This window comes from Mytilus galloprovincialis, chromosome 4, assembly GCF_965363235.1.
Source record: "Mytilus galloprovincialis chromosome 4, xbMytGall1.hap1.1, whole genome shotgun sequence".
NCBI lineage: Eukaryota > Metazoa > Mollusca > Bivalvia > Mytilida > Mytilidae > Mytilus > Mytilus galloprovincialis.
In genome coordinates, this window is record NC_134841.1 from 79,062,407 (window position 1) to 79,087,186 (window position 24,780).

Consider the following 24,780-nt stretch of genomic DNA (forward strand, 5'->3'; position numbering starts at 1 on the left):
AGTGAATTCTTTTTTTTTTAAAACTTTTATTGAATATCTAATGGTCAAACATAACAATTTCACTATCTTGAGGTTCTATTTTATCCCAGGGCATAAGTTACATTATAATTTCCCAGTTTTGTACCTTCTAATTTTAGCCTGGTGTTGTAGGGTTGTTTTTTTTTTTGTTTTTTTTTTTTATAAAAACATCTTTAATATATTCAAATCTATATGCTTCAATACTTTAACATGCTTAAAAATGAAATTTATTTGATAAAAGTCATTAATTTTATCTCCACTATTTGTTAAAATCAAGTATGACTCATAGCATACATGTTACTTCATGTTCATTTTTCTTTGATGAGACGTCTAAATATACTTGTGTTACCTGAAATTTTGTGTAAGAACTTATAATCGCTGGTTATGGTGGTATTACCATTTAAAAAAAAATCCAGAAAAGCCCTTCAGATGCACAAATATTATTCAGTGTTGTTTTTAATTACTCCAAAGATTTAAATACAATGAACCAACAAAACTTTCCCAGTAATGACACCATACTGTAAGAGTTGTTGACACAATAAAGTTTCAACTATATAAACATTAAAAATAATAAAATATAACAGTGAGGTGTTGTCCAATTTGGAATTCACTGACATGATTATTAGATAACTACAACGTACAATACCACCAAAGACCTCCCATGAGATAACTACACAGAACGGGATAGATGTCAACCACACGAGATGCTGTTACCTTTCAAGAAAACACCAACATTTCTATTTATATATTTTCTATTTTAATTTACTTTCACTTTCACTTTCTATTTATATAACGTCACCATAAATACTATTATGTAACTAATACTTCCGGTTAAACCGCTAAACCGCAAGATTCGTACTTCACTGTCATATTTCTTTGTATAATTGTCCTGATGATGCCTATCTACTAGGCGAAACATGTAGACCCAATAAACAGATACTATGCGGTAAAAACATGAGTGTTGTTGTCTTTATTGTCGACATATATAAACATTAGATCAACATGAGGGCACTAGTAGATTTGCATCCAAAATTAGTCACTTTTCATTCTCTTCTACCTACATTGACAATTCACAAAAGATTCAGTTCTTTGACAATATTATACATTATTAATGGCAGATTTAGGGTGCCCCCCCCCCCCCCCCCCCCCAACCCCATTTTCATTTTGTGGGAAAAATTTGGTTGATGATTTAGGCAATCATGGAAGCATGATTGTAGCTGACCCCTATTAGGCAGTCAGTGGGCCCCTACTTATGAAAGTTTCTGGATCCGTCACTGATTATGGTGGTTGCCTTAACTATCTTGTTATAACTAAGGCCAAAAAAAAATATATGTCTGTTTCCTGTTTCCCGACCGACCCTGACTCAAACCCCCCGACCCTAGATCTTTTTATTCAAATCCGGAAAAAAATAGTTTCCGGTCCGATCCAGATCCGTATTTTACTATGCCCCAAACAATCAAAATGGCTGCTCCCAGCACAAGGGTGCAATCAACAGTTTTTTACGTGACGTCATTCTGTAACAGGGCATGTAATAGTGGACCCATCATGCAGAAGTCAGATATTCATAGTTATATAGATATCTATACATCAATGGAAAGATAATTCTATGAACTTTCTGAATAAATAAAAAAAAATCCAACATCTCTTGTTTAAACATGCAAATTGGTACAAGTTATCAGCTGGAAATTAGGCATTTTCCCCCTAAAAAACCTTAAAAACAGACCACCTTTGGACACACGGATCAGTAACCTGTGCATATATTTGAGATTTCTTATAATATGCATTTCGAAGAGCTTATCCGGCTGATTTAAGAAAATGTAGTTTCAGCCTACGTTCGCCTGCTCCGAAAGGAGCTTTCTTACCTGACAAATCAAAGTGCTTTTTGCAACAGGTGAAAATCAGCTGTTTATGGAGTTGCCTCCCATATAGTAGGAAGTCACAAAAACATTTTTTTTTTTTTAAATCTTGACAAAAGTGGCATTTTAATTGAACTTCAATATATGTTTTTCACATTGAACATAAAAAACAATCAACTTTTTCATTTAGTGGTATATAAATAGCAGGGAATTCCATCAGTATGTAAATCTCACTGGGGAAATACCCCTAGTTTTTAGTACGAAACTGTTTATAGCACCCTTAAGCAAAACCTTGTATGCGATATATAAAAAATTCTCAGCTTTTCTGAATCTGTACACTATACCGATTAAAATGATGTCTTACTTTAAGGATTGTGACCACAAATAGTGAAACTACAGCTCTTTTTTTATGTCGCGCGGTAGTGGCATATTGGCCAGTGGCAAACAGTTTAACTGGCAAATCCCAAACATTTCCTGTATCACATTTTCATCAGTTTTACAAAGAAAATAAATCATAAAATAGGGTTTCTTTTAAATAAATAGAATAAAAACTATGAAATAGGCATGAATAAAGTTACTTTAAATAGATTTTGTTCCTAGTACTATATGAACTAAGTTATAGCTGAGTTGAGAAAATATTGAAATAGTGTTTTTCTTAGGAATGGCATGTGTACCTTTTTGACTATAAAAAGTACCAAATATATATTATAATGAATAAAACTTTATGTAACACTGATCAGGAGTAAAGGTCAAAGTAGAAAAAATCTACACTTTTCATATGCAACTTTTGGTTCCAAATATATGAGAGATTGAATAAAAATATCATGACGTCGCAAAAAATTAAAAAACTTCAATATTCGCACAGAGTCTGGTTTTCTTATATCTGGTTGCTATGTACAAATCTGTAATATTTGCATTAAATATACCAAACTGATGCTTTTAAATTAATGTATACATGCCGTACAATATTTTTCAGAATTATTTTACTCCATTCGCAAACACATTTCTATGCTAAAACATCACTAATATTTTGTATTTGTCCCTTAAGGGTGCAATCAACAGTTTTTTACGTGACGTCATTCTGTAACAGGGCATGTAATAGTGGACCCATCATGCAGAAGTCAGATATTCATAGTTATATAGATATCTATACATCAATGGAAAGATAATTCTATGAACTTTCTGAATAAATAAAAAAAAATCCAACATCTCTTGTTTAAACATGCAAATTGGTACAAGTTATCAGCTGGAAATTAGGCATTTTCCCCCTAAAAAACCTTAAAAACAGACCACCTTTGGACACACGGATCAGTAACCTGTGCATAAATTTGAGATTTCTTATAATATGCATTTCGAAGAGCTTATCCGGCTGATTTAAGAAAATGTAGTTTCAGCCTACGTTCGCCTGCTCCGAAAGGAGCTTTCTTACCTGACAAATCAAAGTGCTTTTTGCAACAGGTGAAAATCAGCTGTTTATGGAGTTGCCTCCCATATAGTAGGAAGTCACAAAAACATTTTTTTTTTTTAAATCTTGACAAAAGTGGCATTTTAATTGAACTTCAATATATGTTTTTCACATTGAACATAAAAAACAATCAACTTTTTCATTTAGTGGTATATAAATAGCAGGGAATTCCATCAGTATGTAAATCTCACTGGGGAAATACCCCTAGTTTTTAGTACGAAACTGTTTATAGCACCCCAAATGTGCTACAATTAAGGTTTAAAAAATGTCAGCACTGGGAGGATTATTCAATTAAAGCTTCTTTAAAGGGATTAAATCATTTTGGGGTACAGGACCCTAACCAAACATGACATGTAACCGACGGCAAATCTGACAGGGAGTGCAAAAATAAAAAAAAAAAAAAAAAAAAAAAAAAAAATCCCGACCTACCGACCCTGATTTATTTGCCTTGGAAGCAGGAAACAGACATATATTTTTTTTTGGCTTAAAAACCTGCTTGTTCTAAAGACACTAGGGTGGAAGTCTCTATCAACTCTCTTGTTATAACTACATACCTGCTTGTTCTAAAAACACTAGGGTGGAAGTCTCTATCAACTCTCTTGTTATAAATACATACCTGCTTGTTCTAAAGACACTAGGGTGGAAGTCTCTATTAACTCTCTTGTTATAACTACATACCTGCTTGTTCTAAAGACACTAGGGTGGAAGTCTCTATCAACTCTTTCTCAAGGAATGCCCTGAAGTCAGCAGTATACACTGTTAGATCTGGTAACATAAACGTTTGTGTGTACAAGTGATCCTTACTATCTTCTTCAATGTCATGGAGGAGCTTGTTTTGTGTCTGCTTAACAAGTGTCTCATTTTCCATTATTTTTGATATACCTCTCTTTAAAACTTTGGGTGCTACAAAAATATATAAGAATTCTATTTCAATTCTGTATAAGATCATTACATTTTTGAAGTAAGAATAATTTTAATTCCAGTGAATTCAAGTACATTATTCATTCATCTTAAGAAACTCATGTTATCTCAACAAAGGTCAACAGTTGGTCTAAGGTCTTGTTAAAGGTTAAAAGTGACCGTGCAAGAAATATCTAAACTTAAACTTGCAAATGTATGAAAATAACATCAGAGTTAAGTATTTTTATTATTTCCTATATTTTAAAAATTCTTTATTGGTACAATATATCTAACTTGAGCTAAGAGTAGAATCATCAAAAACAAATAAATAAATCTTATTATTGCTATTTTACGAAATTTTCCATTGATCTTACTGACTGATAATCATATTTCTCAGTGAAGTAGAGTGATATGAAAATTATCGCAAGAAACAAAGGGGGCATGTGGTGTTTCTAATGAAATTGACATGAAATTGACCAACGTTGTCATAGTTAATATAGTGATAAACAGATTATCATTGATCGTCTCAACTTGATTGCTTTTTTCACTTTCGCCGTACCAACAACAATCTATAATTATATTCAAGAAAGCAATAAAGAACAGGAGGAAGCTAAAGCAGCATTTGAAAACTTTGGCAATATTTGGCAAACTTATAAAATAGTTTACTAAGTTGAAAGAAACATCTTGTCACATTGATGACGCAAACAGAACCATCATATCATGTTGACATTCAACATATACAGGATTTGAATTACTCATTCTATAACATTTTTTGGCAATATGGTTAGAATATCTATCCATACAATTTTTATAAATGTTTTCTTCAAATAATTGCTTTGAGTCTTTAATAGTTTCAGGTAAGAAAACTAAAAGTGCAATCGATTTAATTAATACATCTTAAATAATTCATTTGTGAATTGAGATAGAAAAAATATATTTCTGACATGCAACTTACAAGCTGGAGGTGATTTCATTGGTATACTGGTTTTCTGTACTTGCAAACTAGAGTTATTTCCCTTGGCAGGAGTTGCTGGTAAAAAGACGGAATCTGTACTACCAGTACTAATTCTGTTGGCACTGACATTGATTTGTGAAATATTCTGACCCTTGGCATTTTGATCAGGCTTAGGAGGAGCTGGTTTAGAGAAATTTTCACTTGCAGGACGTGGAGCTACTGTTTTGTTATCGTTACCTAAAATATAACAATTAAATATATAAATACAATGAATGGTATGTATTTGACTATTAAAATCCAATAACTGTGGATCAAGATATCTACAACTTTTTAGAATCAAATGATAGCTTCCTTCATAGCTCAATCTTTAGATATCCTACTAAACTATATGTATAACATGAGTGCACAGTACACAATGAAATTACTCTCCTAGTTTACTGGTCACAATTGATTTTTGATGAAAATCTAGCTATAAGATAAAGGTTCAACTACAACTTCAACCTAAACTGATCATTATTAATAATACATGTAAATTAGGTCATGGTCAGATGATGATGATGTGTGTGTTTTACCGCCCGGGTATCCTGTCTGGATATTGCAGACTAATACACCTATTTTCAGATTTGGGTCTGTCTGTCGTTTGGCTTTCATCTTACTCCAACTGCAATGTTGTGGCTGGTAAAGAGTATCAGGCCGTTCTGCCAAGATGAACCCAGATATGTACACTTAAAATCATACCATATAATTTGTTTATAATAGTATCCAACGAAAGTACCAAAATATCAAAAATAAACATTGATAAATTAACCATGAAAATAAGGTGAGGGTCAGGTGATACCCTTGAGACAGACATGTACACCTTACAATCATTCCATACACTATATATGGATACAAGCTGAAGTCCATTTTGTGGCATAAGCATAACAAATAACAAATGCAAATTTTTTTATCAGTTTTTCATCAGTTTATTGTAAACATATGTTATTTGTTGTAAACAAGTGTTATAAAAGATCATTTTGCCAAAACAAATGCATGAAAAGTACAGGATACATGTATGGATTTGTGAAACTGAAGTTATCTTTCATATTTTTATACTGAACAGAATACATTTTCCTTGATAACTCTATCACATTTTATGAATTGCTACATCAATTAATTCCTCAGATTACTTAAATAAATAATTAAGTACTCAAAATTGATTTTCTGATTAACTTTCTAAAATTTTGAAATTTTTTGCTATCAGAACTGAAAAAACATTTCTGAATTTGAAAATAGAAACTACCACCTACACTATTTATTTATTAAAAACATTTATTAATTGAAAATAAAAGTATCCAAATAATTGATAGATCATCTGACTTTGTAATGATGTATTGATATTTATTTTAATATTATCTTATTTACATTCCATTGAAATGATTTTTTAATACAAAATCAATTACACAAAGATGAGTTATAGATCAATTGATGCTCAAATCATAAACAAATTCATTGTTTTCTGATACAAAATGTAAATCGTATCAAAAATATTATTTTTCAATTATTATCACATGTTTTACAATTACACTGTTGAATGAGTGGGGTAATAGACTGAGTAATATTACAGTTTTAAGTCTTTCCTAATGCCCTCATTTTCCATATGGTTCTCAACATTTACTTCAGATCTCAAATTATACTGCTTATCATGTGCATTTGATGTTGCAATGGATCTGAGTTGTAAATGATAGGTATTTAATTCATATAAGCCTATTAATTAAATGGATGGCCGATGCTAACATTAGGCACCATTTTCATGGGCTATAGCACTGTAAAAATTGTTCCACAATGCATTTATGATAATTAACTTATCATTTACATTTAACAACTGGAGAAAATACAGAAATGTTGGTTTGATAACTTTAATACATTCTGATTCAGTATCTTACTTTACTTGAAAAAGTGCAAGTATTTCAATGCATTTATTTAAATATCAAAATCCTACTAAGACAATAAAGCACTGTAAATAATTTGTAAGCAAGCATTTAAACATGTAAAAGCACTCAATGAATGACTTAAAATGTCAAATTGTGTAAAATAAACATTTAGACTTATTGTATCCTATTTTACTGCTGTTGAAGACAGAGTGTTGATCAATGTCTTTTGACCTTTCGTGTACAGTAGTTAGGTTGTACATCTAATCAATGAAAACATGCCATCTTTTCTAGTAAAGAGTACCAAATCTAAATCAATCAAGTTTAATAACTTCTCTATATGCTAAGAACAAATGCATAATTTACTGGAAACTGTTAAAGGATTTAAACTGTTCACAGTTCAATAAACACAACAATTTTCAAATCTATTTCAAATACAATTTTATTTTTGCTACTTGAATAAAATTCCTTCTTGCAAATAAGTCTTGTGCTTGTGCAAAGAAATTTACAACAAGTATATGTTTCTCTAGGTCACAATACTGAGGCAGCTCCCCTTGTATTTTCACATTTATATGTTCAGTGAACTGTGAAATGGGGGGTCAAATCTATTATTTGGCCTATAATTCAAAAATTCACATAATATAATGAACATATCTACATTATGCCTACCAAAACCATAGGCAGGATATAAAAGTGTACCACAAAATTTAACCTCAATTATACCTGAATTAACTTTTATTGGTTGACTGAGTGGTCTACCTGCTGGACCTTGACTAGACCAGGCTCCTACTGCTGGCTTTTCCATATTACTTGGCCTTACAGTTGCTGGTGTTTGTATGTGTCCAGAATTAGCTGTTGCATGCCCTATTCCAGTCCTGACATGTTCTACAGGAATGGGTCGAAGTGTCGGCCGTAGCTGGCTGTTGTAAGGAGTAGGTGGATAGTATGGTCGGATTCTATTAACTCGGACCAGTTCATCAAACAATCGAATGGCTTGATTAGGATCCCAGTTTGCTTCTGAAAAATCAATTTGTGATAAACAATTTTGCATTATCGACTGTCCTAAAGAATCTTTTTCACCTGTTGACCTTGACACAACTCTTTTGACATATGTACTTTTACACTGAAAACTTATTTACAGCCTACATATCATTTACTTGAGCTTAAGTTTGTGGTGTAATTATAAATACCCTTACTATTTCATTTGACTTCAAAAAGTTTTTTACAAATACATGCTGTCACAGTCTTCCATAAATTACTGTATTACCAGTTAAAATATGTCCAAACTTATATATCTTATGATTTATTCAATTTAAGGTTATAAAGGTGAAGACAACAGGAGCCTTATTTTCTCACTTTTTTTAAATTTAATTAGGTGAGCAATTTTGTTTTCATTTCATTTTTTACCTTTTGAGGTATAGTTTTGATCAGCATCTATTCTCAAAAATGAAAAAAAAAAAACCTTTTTTGTTTTTAATTGAATAAAATGTGAAATAAAAAGTTGTGACATATGTACAATGTTGAGCTAGATGAATTGATTAACTAATTGTTGGTTGCTTAACATCCAGTGGCAAATATGTCATGCATGTTCAGGGCTTATTGATGATTGAGAACTTAGAAATATCTTAAAATATTACTACTTTTTTAATAAACGGCCATGTAAATTTCAGGAAATTTAACACATACTGGTATTTCAAAAAAAATATTGATTTTAAATATAATAGTTGTGTCCTTTCAGTGACAACAAGTAAAAAAAAACATTTATATAATTATATCAATTACAAACAAATCTTTTGATAAACATGTATACAACCTATTTTCACTTGTAATTATGATATGACAAATATTCATTATAAAAGGTAAACCCACCAAATCTTTACACATAGCCTGTATCCATATCCCTGATTAATGAACAATAACAGCTGATGTACTTTACACAGTTGTACAAGATGATTCATCTAATCATATAACAATCTTATAAATACTCTTTCCACAAAAAAAACTTTTTAATACAAACAATACAAACTTAATAGTGTCATTTCCTTGGATTTTTGTTTTTTACTTTCCTTATAGATAGCAAAATTGATTTTTTTAAAAGAGAAATTTATTTGAAAAATTTACATTGTTCTTATATGGGGTTAAAAGTCCAACATTAGTTTTGTATTGAGGCTGAAATTACTGTATTAGTAATCCTATTAAATAAGAAGATATGTAACATAATTATGTTTGTACTCATCTTATTCAAAATATTATTTATATCTATATTTAAAAAAAAAAGAACCTTCTGACCAAATGAAATATGTCAGAAATGTACTTTTTCTTAGGAGCATTAACATATAGGTTTTAGCTAGCTATAAAACCAGGTTCAACCCACCATTTTCTACATTAGAAAATGCCTGTACCAAGTCAGGAATATGACAGTTGTTTTCCATTCATTTGATGTGTTAGAACTTTTGATTTTGCCGTTTGATTGGGGACTTTCCTTTTTGGTTCAGTATTTTTGTGATCTTACTTTTTATTATACGTTTACATATACTCTTTTACTTTTCAATTTTTCAAGTCAATCATTAAATGGAATGAGCTTGTACATACATAGTTAAAAAATGTATTAATAAGTATTTGTACTAATCCTTAACACATATTTACAGTAAACCAAACAACCCATGCATATTACTCTTTTTCTCACAATCAGCAGAAAAACAGAAGGAACATAGAAGCATGTACAGAAAAAAACAATTAAAACTAGATATCATTGAGATGGGAGCCATCTCTGTGGGCCCCGCTGTGAATAATGTGCATTAAAAAAATGTATCTTTACCATAGGACATGGGTTTGTCAACTGAAATCAAAGTTTTTGACCTTGACCTTTGACCTAGAAAGTTGTAAATAAATTATGACACACCCTTTGGTGTTGGTTTATAAACATGTCAAGTATAAACTTTGAAATGATAATGGTTCTCAAGATATAGAGCGGACACGATCTTTACCATAGGACATGGGGTTGTCAACTGAAACCAAAGTTTTTGACCTTGACCTTTGACCTAGGAAGTTGTAAATAAATTATGACACACCCTTTGGTGTTGGTTTATAAACATGTCAAGTATAAACTTTGAAATGATAATGGTTCTCAAGATATAGAGCGGACATGATCTTTACCATAGGACATGGGGTTGTCAACTGAAACCAAAGTTTTTGACCTTGACCTTTGACCTAGGAAGTTGCACATAAATTATGACACACCCTTTGGTGTTGGTTTATATACATGTCAAGTATAAACTTTGAAATGATAACGGTTCTCAAGATATAGAGCGGACACAATCTTTACCATAGGACATGGGGTTGTCAACTGAAACCAAAGTTTTTGACCTTGAACTTTGCCCTAGGCAGTCGTTCATAAATTATGACACATCCTCTGGTGTTGGTTCATATACATGTCAAGTATAAACTTTGAAATCATAATGGTTCTCAAGTTATAGAGCGGACACAATCTTCACCACAGGACACAGGGTTGTCAACTCAAACCAAAGTTTTTTGACCTTGACCTTTGACCTAGTAAGTTGTACATACATCATGACACGCCCTCTGGTGGTGGTTAATAAACATGTAAAGTATAAAGTATGAAATCATAACGGTTCTCTAGATATGGAGCGGACACAAAGTTAAAGTGTTACGGACGGACGGACAGACTGATCACTATAGGGCGACCCGCCTAAAGGCGGGGCCCTAATGAATCATTAAACTCTACAAAATCTATACTATAGATGACAAAAACCACAGGTTTAAGTATGTATCAATACCATATCAATGGTACCAATTACTGAAAGCAAGCTCAACCAGGTGCTTCGCAGGGCGCAGCTTTATACGACCGCAGAAGTCGAACTCTGAACAGTTAGGGCAAGTATGGACACAACATTCAAGCTCTGAATTTGGATTGCAATTGAATTTTTGACATAATATGAGTTTCTGACACAAAACAAATGTCAAGACCTTACAAATCTATTTAGCAATATTGTACAATTAAAGATTTCTTCTTTCAACTTTTCATTTGAGAAATTTGAAGAAAACAAATTGAAAACAACTACCATCCCCCCTTTTTTTTTTAAATTAGTCCAAAACCCGACATTTCTTTATACATAATATACAAGTAGTGTAAGGGAGTAAATCTGAACATACCCAACATTGTATTATGTTAATTGTTTTAAATTACTTCCCTTACACTGCTTTTAAATTGTCTCAATTGTCCATTGATCAGAAATACCTAGTAAATCCCCTTTTGTGCCCTAATTCCAACCATTTTGAACCATAACACCCCCCCCCCCCCCCACCCCTTCCAAAGTCAATACTAACAATCCCTTCATGGTATGGATACTTGTGGTTTAATTTCAGAAATATTCATACACTACAGCATAAGTTATTGTTTGAAAACTACAAAAATGATTATTTTGGGCCCCCTTTTTGGCCCCAAATTCCTAAACTATTGGGACCATAACCCCCAAAATCAATCCCAACCTTCCTTTAGTGGTATTGAACCTTCTTGTAAAAATTTAAAGAGATCCATGCACTTAAACACAAGTTATTGTCTGTAATTAATTAGAAAAATGCTTTTTTTTTTGGCCCTTTTTTGGCCCCTTATTCCTACATTTTTGGGAAAATTAACCCCAAACTAAATGCCAGCCTCCCCTGTTTTATATGGAAATTTGTGGTACAATATCAGAGAGATCCATACAGTTACTCACAAGTTATTGTCTTGAAACTAGAAAATGTTTGTTTTTGGACCCTTTTTGGGCCTAAATTCCTAGACTGTTTGCCCACTAACCCCTTAAAATAAATCCCAACCTTCTACCTATGGTATTAAACATTGTGGTAACATTTCAGAACAACTGAAATACTAATACACAACTTTTTGTCCTGAAACTAGATAAATGCTGTTTTTGGCCTAATTCCTAAACCTTTTAGGACCATAATCCCCAAAATCAATCCCAAGCCTGCTTTTGTGGTTATAAACATTGTGTTAAAATTTTAATGATTTCTTTGAACTTATTCAAAAGTTATTATCCAGAAACAATCACATTAATAATCACATGGTAATACTAGCTAGCTAAAAGGGTGCTTTTAAATGACTGAACTAAAGCAAACTCTCTGTACTTCTATATACTAGCTAATTGTTGACCAGGACAATAAATCACAAATTTAAATGAGTTTTTATTGAGATCCAGGTGAATTTGACCTACACATTTTGTATTTCAAAAGTGATTGGCATTGAGATTCCATCATAGAATTGTCAGAATGTAAACAACATTCTTGGTATAATTTGTCATCTCTTATATCCTTAAATATATTCCAATTACAAAATGTAGTTCTGTCTACAGAAAGAGGCTCAAAATGGAAAATTAGAACATGCAGTATTATGAAAATAGCACTGTTTTATCATTAGATGTGTGCATCAATACCTTATCATTGTTCTTCAACCTTTCAGTTTAATTATTGATGGTTTAGCCAGCCTTTTAAATCAACTTTTTTTATGTAAGAATTTTTGTAATGCAATTCATTTGGAACGATCATTTTTATTGGACATTGACAAACATTTTGAAGGGTTAGTTAGATTCCATATTCTACCAGTCCGTAAATAAGAAAGCCACCATCTTGATTCCCGAATTATTCTCTCTGTTTTTTCCCTCATAATATTCTTTTTGTTAATATTTAAACCTCTCAGAAGTGTATGAAAAGTAAAAATACGTCTAATGGTTATGTTTGACATCGGGAGTATAACTATGACGTCACATTGTTCAAATGCCAAAGAGAATGTTACTGTTTTGCAGACTTTTCATTTTTATGTTGCTGCACAACGGGAATATTTGTGGTAAGAAAGATCTACTTCAAAAACTGCTATTTCACTGCTTATCTAATTATGTGCTTTTTTAAAAATCCACATGGAAAACTTGTCTGCATTACCAATAGATAGTTTGATTAAGAATGACTGCATCAACTTTCATGCAGGAAAGGTTTTCAATTTAACCACTAAGTGATTATGATTCAACAAATGATATTCAAAAAATAAGTCTCAGACTATACATTAATCTTCTCTATGAAACCAAGTCTTAAATTAATAAAATATGAAATGAAAAAAATTGCAACATTGCTTCTGCTTCTTTAAGGATTCTCTTATTTAATTAGATACACTGAATTTAAAAATACAATTGAAATCTGTATTGTCTGATTAAAGAGCAAACCAGTTTTTATTGTCTGGTTAAAAGAGGCACAATAAATAACTTCCTGAAAACATTCAATCTTCCTATCCGTGAATCAAGACGAAAAGAACAATTTGACTATGTCAATCTGGAATATGTAAATTAAATGCTAGCAGTACAAAAATGTACATGTATTTAAATGTTTAAATGATCCCTTCCCTTAATATTGAGAAACATGTTTTTAGTATTTTCCTGTAAATTTGGAGTAAAAATGTAGTTAATCATGTACAAAATTGCATTTCTCTTTCTTTAATTCAGCTTCTATAAATTGATATTCATTTTGACTATTTCTTAACACAGAACCACCAGTAAAATTTTATTCTTTGCTTTGCTATTCTTAAACTAAGCATTGAAACTTAGTGACGTTTAATCCCACTACAATTAGTGAATAACATGTAAAGATATTGAAACATAATAACAAAGTACATTTTTAATACAATAAAAGGTATATCATCTCTCCCAGTCCCAGTCTCCCTATAGATCCCCTAATGATACCAACTCAGTACTAAAAAGGGGACATAATTGGTCTTCAACCAATCATATTATTGATTATATTTACGAGACAATAATTCTACCAAGATAAACTTGGATTTCACACAATATAGGCATTAGATGTTATTCACTTGGGACAGATAGCTTTACTCTTTCTATTCTATCTTTAATTAATGGTTGTTGTTACCCACAAGTGATGTTTTCATCATGAAATACCATTAGTTTGCCAATCCCCATACAATTTTTACTCTACACTGTTATAGTAAAACTAAGCAAGATCTATTTTCAATGTTTGGTGATAAAAGCAGAAATTTAATTCCTCAGATACATGCAATATTGGATACAAACTTCAGAACAGAGTAGTAAAAATGCATTTTCTATTATACCAAACTAAATATCTGAATATTTTCTTACAACATAAAATCCATGTCAGAGTACAATGTGCCGACTGCTGATTACAATACAAAATTCTACATGTCTTTTATAGCAACTCATTAATTTTATAAAATAGAATACAGTCCTATAGAGTTAACCATTTTAAAGCTTTATAAATTCTGAACTTCCATCAAATTTTGACATTACTGTAATTAATTGGTAAATTAAAGTACATGTATATAATCAGAATTTCAACAGACTGAAATGAAAATTTTTTCACGTTTTTGAAGAGAATTATTCACAAACTTCATTTGGTAATATTCTGATTGAGACTTCTTATGCACTTCATGCAGTGTTTTCCATAAAGTTCAATGCACGATACTGCTTCTATGACTGGATGCTATTTGAAATTAGCAGTGAGAACAGACATGTACACAAATTGATTTGGAACAGTAACAGACTGTATGAAGTCTTGTTTAATGCATTCTGGTGGTTTTATATAACTTATTGAACTTACTTATGAGGATTTCTTGAGCCACACTAGGATCACAGTTGACACGGTCACAAAACTGCTGCATCAACCTTTGTTTCTCCATTTCTCTTTAATTCTTTAGATTCATTTCATCTTTGGAGCAAATTAATTATCACATTTGCATTATCTACAAAGAAAAATATACGAGATTCCACGTTTAAACTATGGCAATAAACAGTGACAGATCAAATGAGGGTAGCAACCCCCTTTCTTACAACAAAAAAATAAATAAATATTGAACTGGTAAAAATTTGGTATGTCAAAAAACCAAAATAAGTTTAAGCTTAAACTGGAACTTCTATTTCAAAATAAACACATAGGGATGACCATAGCAGTATAAATTGGGGCTAGTCAAGCAATCAAAAGTAGCTCAAGCTTAAACTTTAACTTTTATCTTAAAATTAAATCATGAATGAGGTTTAACATCTCAGTATAAATTGAAATTCAAATGTACCGTAACTTCAATTATGAGTTTTAAGTGTGAAAAAACCAAAATAACATAGAAATCTTTCATGTGTTATTTTAAACAACAAAAAAGAATCTTTTGACTTTAATTTTTGTACATCACAAATCTTTAGTCTTTTAGCTTGTAAAATGTACACCATTTCTTTACAGCAAGCACAGTACAGCAAATTTGTAAAAAAAAAAAACATCTATGAACTCTTGCACTTACATGAAGATTTTTAAAAAGATGTTTTAATGTTTTCAAATCTTTAAATATATCTATACACATGTATGTACATACATAAACCATGTCCAAATAAGTCATACATTTAAATGATTCATTTGGCAATGTTTATAAACCATGTACCGGCTACTGAACTCCAGTGTAAACAAGTTTTTATTTGATCATACTGGCTGATTCACATTAGAATATTTCAATCACCTTTAAAAATAACTAATTTAATGTGACACACAATAAATAGTTTACAACACTATATATTTAATGCATCATCTTAAGTAACAGTGAAAGGTAGACTGTTCAGAATGAACAGTGTGTTATAATCAATACCCAAATAATTAATCTTCAATGTATTCAAGTATAATTGCTGGGATGAATAATAAAGTACTCCTTTAACCGGTTGTTGACACAGGTTCAAAGCTTTCATTTGAACTCCAAACTTTTATATTGAAGAAAACTGAACCTATATATGCAGGCCTGTTTTAATATATTCAATTTACCCTACACTATGATTTTTTTTTAATTGTTAATCCAATTTTCTGTCAGATTTCTAGAATAAAAAGTATAGGTAAGTCACATACTTCTTTAAATGGAGGTAGAAAAATGTGCATATGATAAAAAAAAAAAATAGCCAAATACATCTTGAAACTTGTTCAAAGAAGACAGAATTAAGAAAGTGGAGTTCACACAGAGGTTTAAGAAAGTGGAGTTCACACAGAGGTTTAAGAAAGTTTGAAATAAGTTTAATATAAAATTTCTAACATTTATCACAAAGTTTTTGAATTTATTAAAAGAGGAAGTAATAGTTGAAACTTGAATATAGAACTGAATTAATGAAAGTCAAACAAGTAATTAGTTGCTATTACAAAGTTTTAAACAATAAAACTTGTGTACAGAAAACTTATTCACATGGACAGTGTGACCCCAATCTAAGACTGCACAATGTTTGTTGCATTGCATATCTTTATTTTCGTATGTTACTTTTCGGGAACATTGACATGATGTGTAAATTCTTTCTAATTCTTTACCAGAAACAGGCACTACATTTTGTATTTATAAACTTGTACATGCATGAACAACAAATTTTATAAAATGCAAGAGGGGCCACTTCTCCAACCCTGGTTGAACCCTGGTATCTTTCTGTTTGACTCAGGCAAATCTCTGATTGTAATTAAAGTATCGTTGATCATCTCAACGAGATTGATTTTCTCGCTTGAGCCGGGACGTCAAAAGCAAGAAAGGCAATCGAGTTGAGATGACTAATTTGATAATCTGTTTATTATTATTTTACCTATGACGACGTTGTCAATTTCATGTCACTTTCGTTAGCAACGCCACGTGCCTGCATAGTTTATAATGATAATTTTTCCATCTCAAGCAAGTAGCATGATATGAAAATTATAGCAAAAAAAGATCAAACGAAAAATGCACAAAATAGCGATAACCTGGTATACATGTATTTCTTATTGACTCTGGTAAATCTCTGGATGAATCCTGGTTTCTTTCTGTTTGATTTAGGAAAATCTCTGATTGTAACCTGGTATACATGTATTTCTTATTGACCCTGGTAAATCTCTAGTTAAACCCTGGTTCATCTCTTGTTGACCTTGGTAAGGCTCTGGTTGAACCCTGGTATATGATATTTCTTGTTGACCCTGACAAATCTCTGGTTGACCCAGATTAATCTCTTGTTAAACCTTGGAATGTATCTTGTTGACCCTGGTTTATCTCTGATTGATTCTGGTAAATCTCTGGTTGAACCCTGGTATCTTTCTGTTTGACTTAGGTAAATCTGTGATTGTAACCTGGTAGACATGTATTTCTTGTTCATCTTGGTAAATCTGTGATTGTAACTTGGTAGACATTTGCATCATTGCATGTATTTCTTGTTCACCCTGGTAAATCTTTGGTTGAACCCTGGTATCTTTCTGTTTGACTTAGGTAAATCTCTGATTGTAACCTGCAGGTATACATGTATTTCTTGTTCATCCTGGTAAATCTTTGGTTGAACCCTGGTTTACCTCTTGTGGACTCTGACAAATCTCTGGTATATATTGTGTTGACCTGGTTGACCCTGGTAAATTTTTGGTTGACACAATACAATACAATATTTTATTGTCAATCAAGGATGCCCTTGAAGAGCAGTATAATTACAAACAATTTATTATAATGATTATTATTAATCACTGGCAGACCTATTTGGAAAATCACCGTGATTTTTGTAAAAAAATCGGTGTTTTTTGGACAATCTGCGCGGAACGGATAATAAATAGAGGTTCATCGTAAATTTTCCGTTTTACAGAATATTTTGCGGTTCTCCGGAGATTTTCCGTGTCTCAGGGAATTATCCGTTTGTCCGATAAAACGGGTGTGTATTGAGTCATTGATAGAACCAGTGATGCGTGAGCGACGGTTATTAAAAGGTCGGTTGTATAATCCGTTATGCGTGAGCGACGTTCAATCATTAATTGATCGTTGTATAATCCGTTAAGTGTGAGGGACGGTTGTATTGAGGTACAGATTGTGTTATATGTAGAAGTTAACAGAACTACTAGTATCATTAATTGATTGAGATATAAGGAATTTTTAAAAATTTATCACATAATGTCTTGTAAATTTAGAGAGAAACAGATTATATATTTCTCGGGGTGAAAGGTTTACTTTTATGGTGGAAAAATACATGTGTATTTCTGAGGCCGCAGATCATTTAAACTTCATTGGCAAATAGGAATTTTTAACACGGTCTTGATCACCTGCTGATCCATCAATCGTTCAGAATGAAATGCACATTTATACCTCTTGGGGTTGAAGGCATATATTAGCAAAATTAACAATATGCTACGATGAGATAATAACAAGTTGCGAATATGGACATGCATTCATCTTTATAATTAATCAGTTCATCTGTCATTTGTTTTATTAAATTACTTTCCAATTGTGGTATAAATACAATTTTATCATTGTGTAAGACGATTTGAGAATAATGCTTTCATCGTAAATACTTCAGAAATTATAATTGATTCAAGAACCGTTTATTGGAACAAAAATAAAATGAACGGCCTGGAGGAAGTTCTAACCTTAGTTGATATCATGGGTTAATTGGTATAGCAGTATGTTACGTAATACAACGATCGTCGATGCATAATATGCATATGTGTGTATATAGTATGCATGCAACTGGATTTCGACAACTCGTGGGTTGTAAAGAAGTTCCATTTTAAAGATATGAAAGTACGTCAATGCACGTCTTGTAAACTAATCTGTTACTTTTTGAAATATAAATAAGTTATATTTAAAAGATTGGATGGTTATTTCACACGTATCAAAGTTCTTCTGTCATCATTACTGTTTTTCAATTATATTTTGAGAGTTCGATCTTAAAACTAAGTTCGTCCTGACATTTATGGAATATTTGCCACTGGAAGTTAAACAACCAACAATCAATCATCTTATTACAAAATTTAAAATATGCCTGAGCGATAATATTCTTTTAAATTTTAATGTGAAAGACAGTTTCTCCATTTATAAGAAGGCACTTCCAGGTCTAATGTTAAGTCATTAGTGTATCTACATCCCGGGATTGAGATTTATTTACTATACTAGCAAAAAAAAAAGAAAAGAAAAGAAATGATGATACTTTTTTTTTTAATAATTAAATAATTAACGTTAAAAATATATGTAATTAACTTGATCTAAAACTTGACCTCGCTCATAGTAGAGAATGTTAAAAAATCAATTGTGTCGACTGCACGGGATTGTCCAACGGCGGGAAATACCCTTTAACTATAAACACAGGTGATGTTACTGACCGATTGTGGAATGTCAATTAAAGGGTTAAAGTGATGTGTAATGATTGTGCGCTTGAAAGTTGAGGCTCTAGTAGGTTCATTTCAATTGATAATCGATAATCTAAAATCATTTTTTTTTCCAAATCAACGATGAAGTTTTGGATATTATGGAAGGGATTTTTTTTAAGGACAACGGAGGTACCTTAAAAGTCTATAGGAAAATATACAAATAAAATAATATAAAACAATTTCGAAGGTCACAACTTGTATCTTATAAATCAATGATAAAGCGACTTCATCAGTATTAACAGTTATAAGATTGCAATCAGATGACTTTTAATTTTGTTTGTGTTTCAGGAGTGGGAGTGTATAAGATTACCTTATATTACAATGTTTGTTTATATAGCTTGACCCTTATGGGTGTAATTTTGCAATAAAGATTAAAAATATATACCAGCATTGTTTCTGGTCTGTCTGTTCGTTTGTTCGTTCGTCCGTCTGTCCCGCTTCAGGTTGAAGTTTTTGGTCGAGGTAGTGTTTGATGAAGTTGATATCCAATCAATTTTAAACTTAGTACACATGTTCACAATGATATGATCTTTCTAAATTTAATGCCAAATTAGAATTACCTCATTTCCTCAGTCCAATCAGGGACTTTCTGTACTAATTAAAGAAAGTCCTTGGTCTGTTAAACATAGAAAATGATAGTGCGGATTGGGCATCCGTGTATACTAGTGACACATTCTTTTTTTAATTTATTAAACTTGTTCTCAGTGGCAGATCCAGATTTTTTGTGTATATAAGGAGAAGGGAGACTAACTGATAATGTCATGAGAGGACCAGCTCCAGTCATTCTCAAGTGATTCCCTATATAATCAATATTTATTTTTCAACAAAAGAGGGCGGACACCGTGTCATTCCCCCTTTATAGCCGACTGAGAAACTCAAAGGGCTGTTTAGGCAGTCAATGTCGTCAAAAGCTTCTATGTGTTGTATAGCCAGTCATTGAGTCAGTGTCGTTAAAAACTTCCATGTATATCAGTCAATCAAATCAAGACTATTAAAAACTCTCATCAACGCCATTCCCCACTAAATCCGGCTCTGGTTCTATTAATTTCATTACTTCTTCAACATACTAGTATCGGGAGCATGTGAGTATGGTAGCACTCCGTAGATAGGTCTGTAGTTTTGCATGTATGACACTAACAGTTGGCCTAACGTATTAGAAGGCCAGGGTTGGAAGGTTATTCAACATTCTGTGGCTCAATTGTAACTATATTTTCTGTGAAGTGCTACCTAAGCCGTGGCCTGGTGAACCCTACCCATTTTTTTCAAAGGATTTTCCAATAGCACATCGAAACACTTCCAGCATTCTATATTTTTTTCACCAAATAAATTGTACCTCAGCATAATACAGGTCATGAGGTACATTTGTTTGAGGAGGGGGTTTCAATTACTGTTTAATTTCCTGTTACTACGAATTTTCGGGATTTTTTTTCCATCAGATTTGCCCTGTTGTCTTTTCTTTTAACTCCGAGTAAACCCTCACACGCGATGTTTACAGAATTATTTGTTTGAAAAATTAAATTTGTTGTATTACCTCTTTTATCAAAATAATATTTAGTTAGCTTTATTAGCGCCTTTTCAAAGTCCAAGCATTGAACATTGCAAACACATATAGATATTTTCAAATGAATTAGAAAATATCTTCCCAAATCGACAGAACGAACAGAGAGATATTTGCCACTGGTCTTTTACCCAGTTAACGATTCACTCTTGAATGCATTTCTCAAAAAACGATGGGAAACAGAAAAAAAAACCAGACTATATCTTTTGGATAAACAGCCAAGAAAATTTCCAGACATGAATATAACTGCATGGACCATCGCTTACAAGTTTTGTGACAGAACAGACTTACAACTTTACTATAGTACATGTACAGTGCTTAGAACTCTCATAATTTTACTCCAGTTTACATAGTGCATTCTTTTATGTTTTATGATAACAGAACTGTGTTTTATCAAGGTTTATCATAACTCGTATGGTTTTATGATAACTGATTTCTGAGGAATATGTTTAATAATGTAAACTTTATTTAAAGATACGTTTTTTCCAATTGGCGCTAAAGAAAAGCACCATATGAATATTCATGAACCTACAACGATTGCCCAAAATCGTTATTTAAAAATCCTGTTTGTGAGATGTAGATTCATTTCAATACCGAAATTTCGTCTATATATTAAGTTTCACAAGTGTATAACACGGAGAAGCTATCAGAAGGTACATTACTCCCATTTTGTTTGGGTGTGAACCATCGATGTTTACAGCAATATCAAAGAATAAGATGATGATGGTAGAAAGAACTATGGGCGTCATGTGGCAAATATTACATGCATATCGGACCATGAGTTGTCAATCTGTATGAAAAGATTTCCAATACAACCATATTATTGAGAAGGAATGTTTATATGCTCTCGTACTAGTATTACAGGGTTCTTGTGTCGTTCACCTTAGACACACATCTTTTTAACGATGTTTAAAAAAAAAAGACAGAACCAATTTAATGTCATATATCCCTATTTTTTAATATAACTATAACAAGAATATCCCTATTAAGCGGACAAGCAGTTTATTCTTTTTTTCTGTTATTGAATATTGAATACCAAGAAGGAAAATAAATCCCGAAATTAATTTGAAACTTTGATACTCAATAGTTTTCCAGCAAAATATTCACATCCCTTGGGGATAATTAGTGTTTGTCCAGTGGCATATATAACATGCATGTCGGAACAGGAAATTTTGCATAATGTACTTTCAGAACCATGTTCACATCATTATACATTATAGCCAACAATTGTGATGACAACTCCTTCCTTTGTTCGAGAACAATATTGTTGAAATAGAAATCTGTGATTTTCCTATGTCCATAACTTCGATGAACCCAAAGCAAGTTAAATATCGACCTGTATTTAATTCAAATAAGTTCTCTTCTTCTTCTTCGTCCATCGACATCACATGATAACATACTGTTGTCATACGAGGACTAGTTTATTTACAAAACTTTTAACCCAAATAAACAAAATGTATGTGTCTTTCTTATGTTCAATGTAAAAAATGTATATAATTTTGAATTGCAACTATCTATAGTTCCGTAACTTTCTATCAAGGCGTATAAAAGAATGGTCGATAACTGCGTATTGTTTGTTAAATCAATATTTCTTGTATGTTTCAAACTGTCCTTCACTTTTGAGAACGAGTACTTACATTTCCCCAAATTTACCCTTGGAAAAAAATGTGAAAACAGATTTTTATTTTATCAAATCTTTTTTTTTTTTGGAATTATTTAGAGTTTTATAAATAATATTCTTTACAACAGAAATGTAATTTATAAACAAGCTTATGCGTTTAGTAATGACTAGTATATCGGACACGCAAGACAGAGATTTATACTATACACCTGATAGTTCAAAATGGAAAGTTACAAGTTATCGGTCGTATACACTGATCAATACCCTTAGAAGTGAAGCGATGCATGAACTTGCAAGTCCGACAGGAAATCGCTTGAATACCTGAACGTGTCACCTCACAATACATTTGGGAGTAATACATTTAGCCATGCTGGTGATCAGACAAGGGAAGGTACAAATTTATTTAAATAAGTTTATTACATAAAAGAATTATGAACAAATTAGATTTTCGAAAACAATTTTCACGGAACACTTATTTACGCTCATTTATGACTTTGAACTATGACTTTTTCACCAATTCCCATATAAACAGTTAAAAACGACAGACCTTCACCAATTCCCATATAAACAGTTAAAAACGACAGACCTTCACCAATTCCCATATAAACAGCAGAGGCGGATTTAGGGGCCGGGGGGGGGGGGGGCAGTTGGCCCGGGCCCCCCCTTTTTGGGAAAAAATTTGGTTGCTTATATAAGGAATCACTGAAACGTGACTGGAGCGGGCCCCCTCTTAGGTCAGTCAGTGGGCCCCCACTTATGAAAATGTCTGGATCCGCCACTGAACAGTTAAAAACGACAGACCTTGGTTACCACGGTATAGCTGGCTTATATTAACCCTTAAACCAAATTTCAGAAATCCTTGTATTGTAGTTACTGAGAAAAATGTGACGAAAAATTTTCATGGGACGGACGGACGGACTGACTGACAGACTGACGGACGGATGGACTGACGGACAGAGGTAGAACAGTATACCCCCCCCTTTTTTCAAAGCAGGGGTATAATTAAATATCTTACAATGCAAAGCTAGTTGTTTGCGATGTGCGATGATGCGTAGCTGTATGGTAGATTACCACGTGAATTAGATCATTTTCATTATCTTTGAATTCACCACAGTCGCTTGAATTATATTATACATATAACAGTTTGTTTTTTTTTTAATTTTCATATATATTATACATATAACAGTATTTTTTTAAATTTTTTTTCATACATATATCACTAAAATACAAGCGACTGTGAATTCACTAACACGTGGCTGTTGACACATTACACACAATATACTTAAAATACCTGGGGCAATTTACACTTCTGGTTTATTGTCCCTTTAACCAGCCAGTGTATCTGTGTATGATGTATTTATCTACCGTGCAAGGGTTGTGTAGCCAGTCAAGGTCGTTAAATGTATCTCTAGCTCCATTGACAGACTCCCATAATAATATATTCGAAAGCGGATCCCGGATTTTGAAGAAAAAAAAAGAATGTGGAAGGACGTAAAGACAACATTACAAATTGGACTAGGGTACATGCAACATTCAATCTATTTCTTGTGTGACAGTTTACTGACCGTCAAACCCCTGTTCAATTTATTATTTTGATATGGTTCCATCATTCGAAAATAAGTAATTAAAATCTCAGTAGGCTAAAAAAAAACTACTGGATTTTACCCACAGAGTGCAACAAACTCAGGTCACGGAAATGGTCTCTACTACTTCAAACTTTGGCAATCATGGCTAAAATAAAATCTAATCCGTCAATTTCACAGTATCACAATTTCATGTAACAGAAGAAGATAGTGCCTTGAAGATAGCTGAGTCAAATAAATATTTTTTTAAACAAGATATATGTAGGGAGCTCTATTTTTAACCAACCCGCGCATGAACAGATTCATTTTTTCTTGTATTTACTTCCTGAATGACACGACTCTAGAAATGTTTGCCACTGGACATCAATTTAAAAATTAAATAGAATCAGACAGTCATGCTCGAGCAAATAACATTGAGAACGGAACTTTATAGCAAGATATATACTATAGTGTATACAGATTGTATTTGAACACATACGAGGGTCTTGACTATTGTCTTATAGTTGTAAGTAATTTTTCTGTAGTCTTCATATTTCCCCCCCATTATTCTATATTCTTTGTTTTCTTGGTGTCTATTTTATTTACTTTTTTGGCCCTTTGTTGTGCTCTTTTTGTCCATATATATTCTCTCTTCTTCTATATAAATCCTATTCAAACCCTTATAAACATACACAATCAAAATGTTCAACTCAAAACCCCAGTTGACTTGTCTATCATGGAGTTTTTCT

The 24,780-nt window shown here is 32.2% G+C and overlaps 1 protein-coding gene and 1 long non-coding RNA gene across 2 annotated transcripts in view; both read right to left on the reverse strand.

Moving 5' to 3' along the window:
• LOC143073055 (uncharacterized) overlaps positions 1-24,780 on the reverse strand; it is a 48,679-nt gene that overhangs the window by 11,119 nt on the left and 12,780 nt on the right. The window contains exons 2-5 of the mRNA XM_076248295.1: positions 14,737-14,878; positions 7,828-8,121; positions 5,195-5,431; positions 4,018-4,242 (exon numbers count right to left, since the gene is read on the reverse strand). Coding sequence (XP_076104410.1) covers positions 4,018-4,242; positions 5,195-5,431; positions 7,828-8,121; positions 14,737-14,815 — 835 coding nt within the window. The 5' untranslated portion in view covers positions 14,816-14,878. The remainder of the gene's footprint in view (positions 1-4,017; positions 4,243-5,194; positions 5,432-7,827; positions 8,122-14,736; positions 14,879-24,780) is intronic.
• On the reverse strand, positions 22,868-23,324 carry LOC143070772 (uncharacterized). The gene is made up of 2 exons (XR_012976691.1): positions 23,271-23,324; positions 22,868-23,016 (listed from the first exon to the last, which is right to left on the reverse strand). It is a non-coding gene; the product is annotated as an uncharacterized LOC143070772 (long non-coding RNA).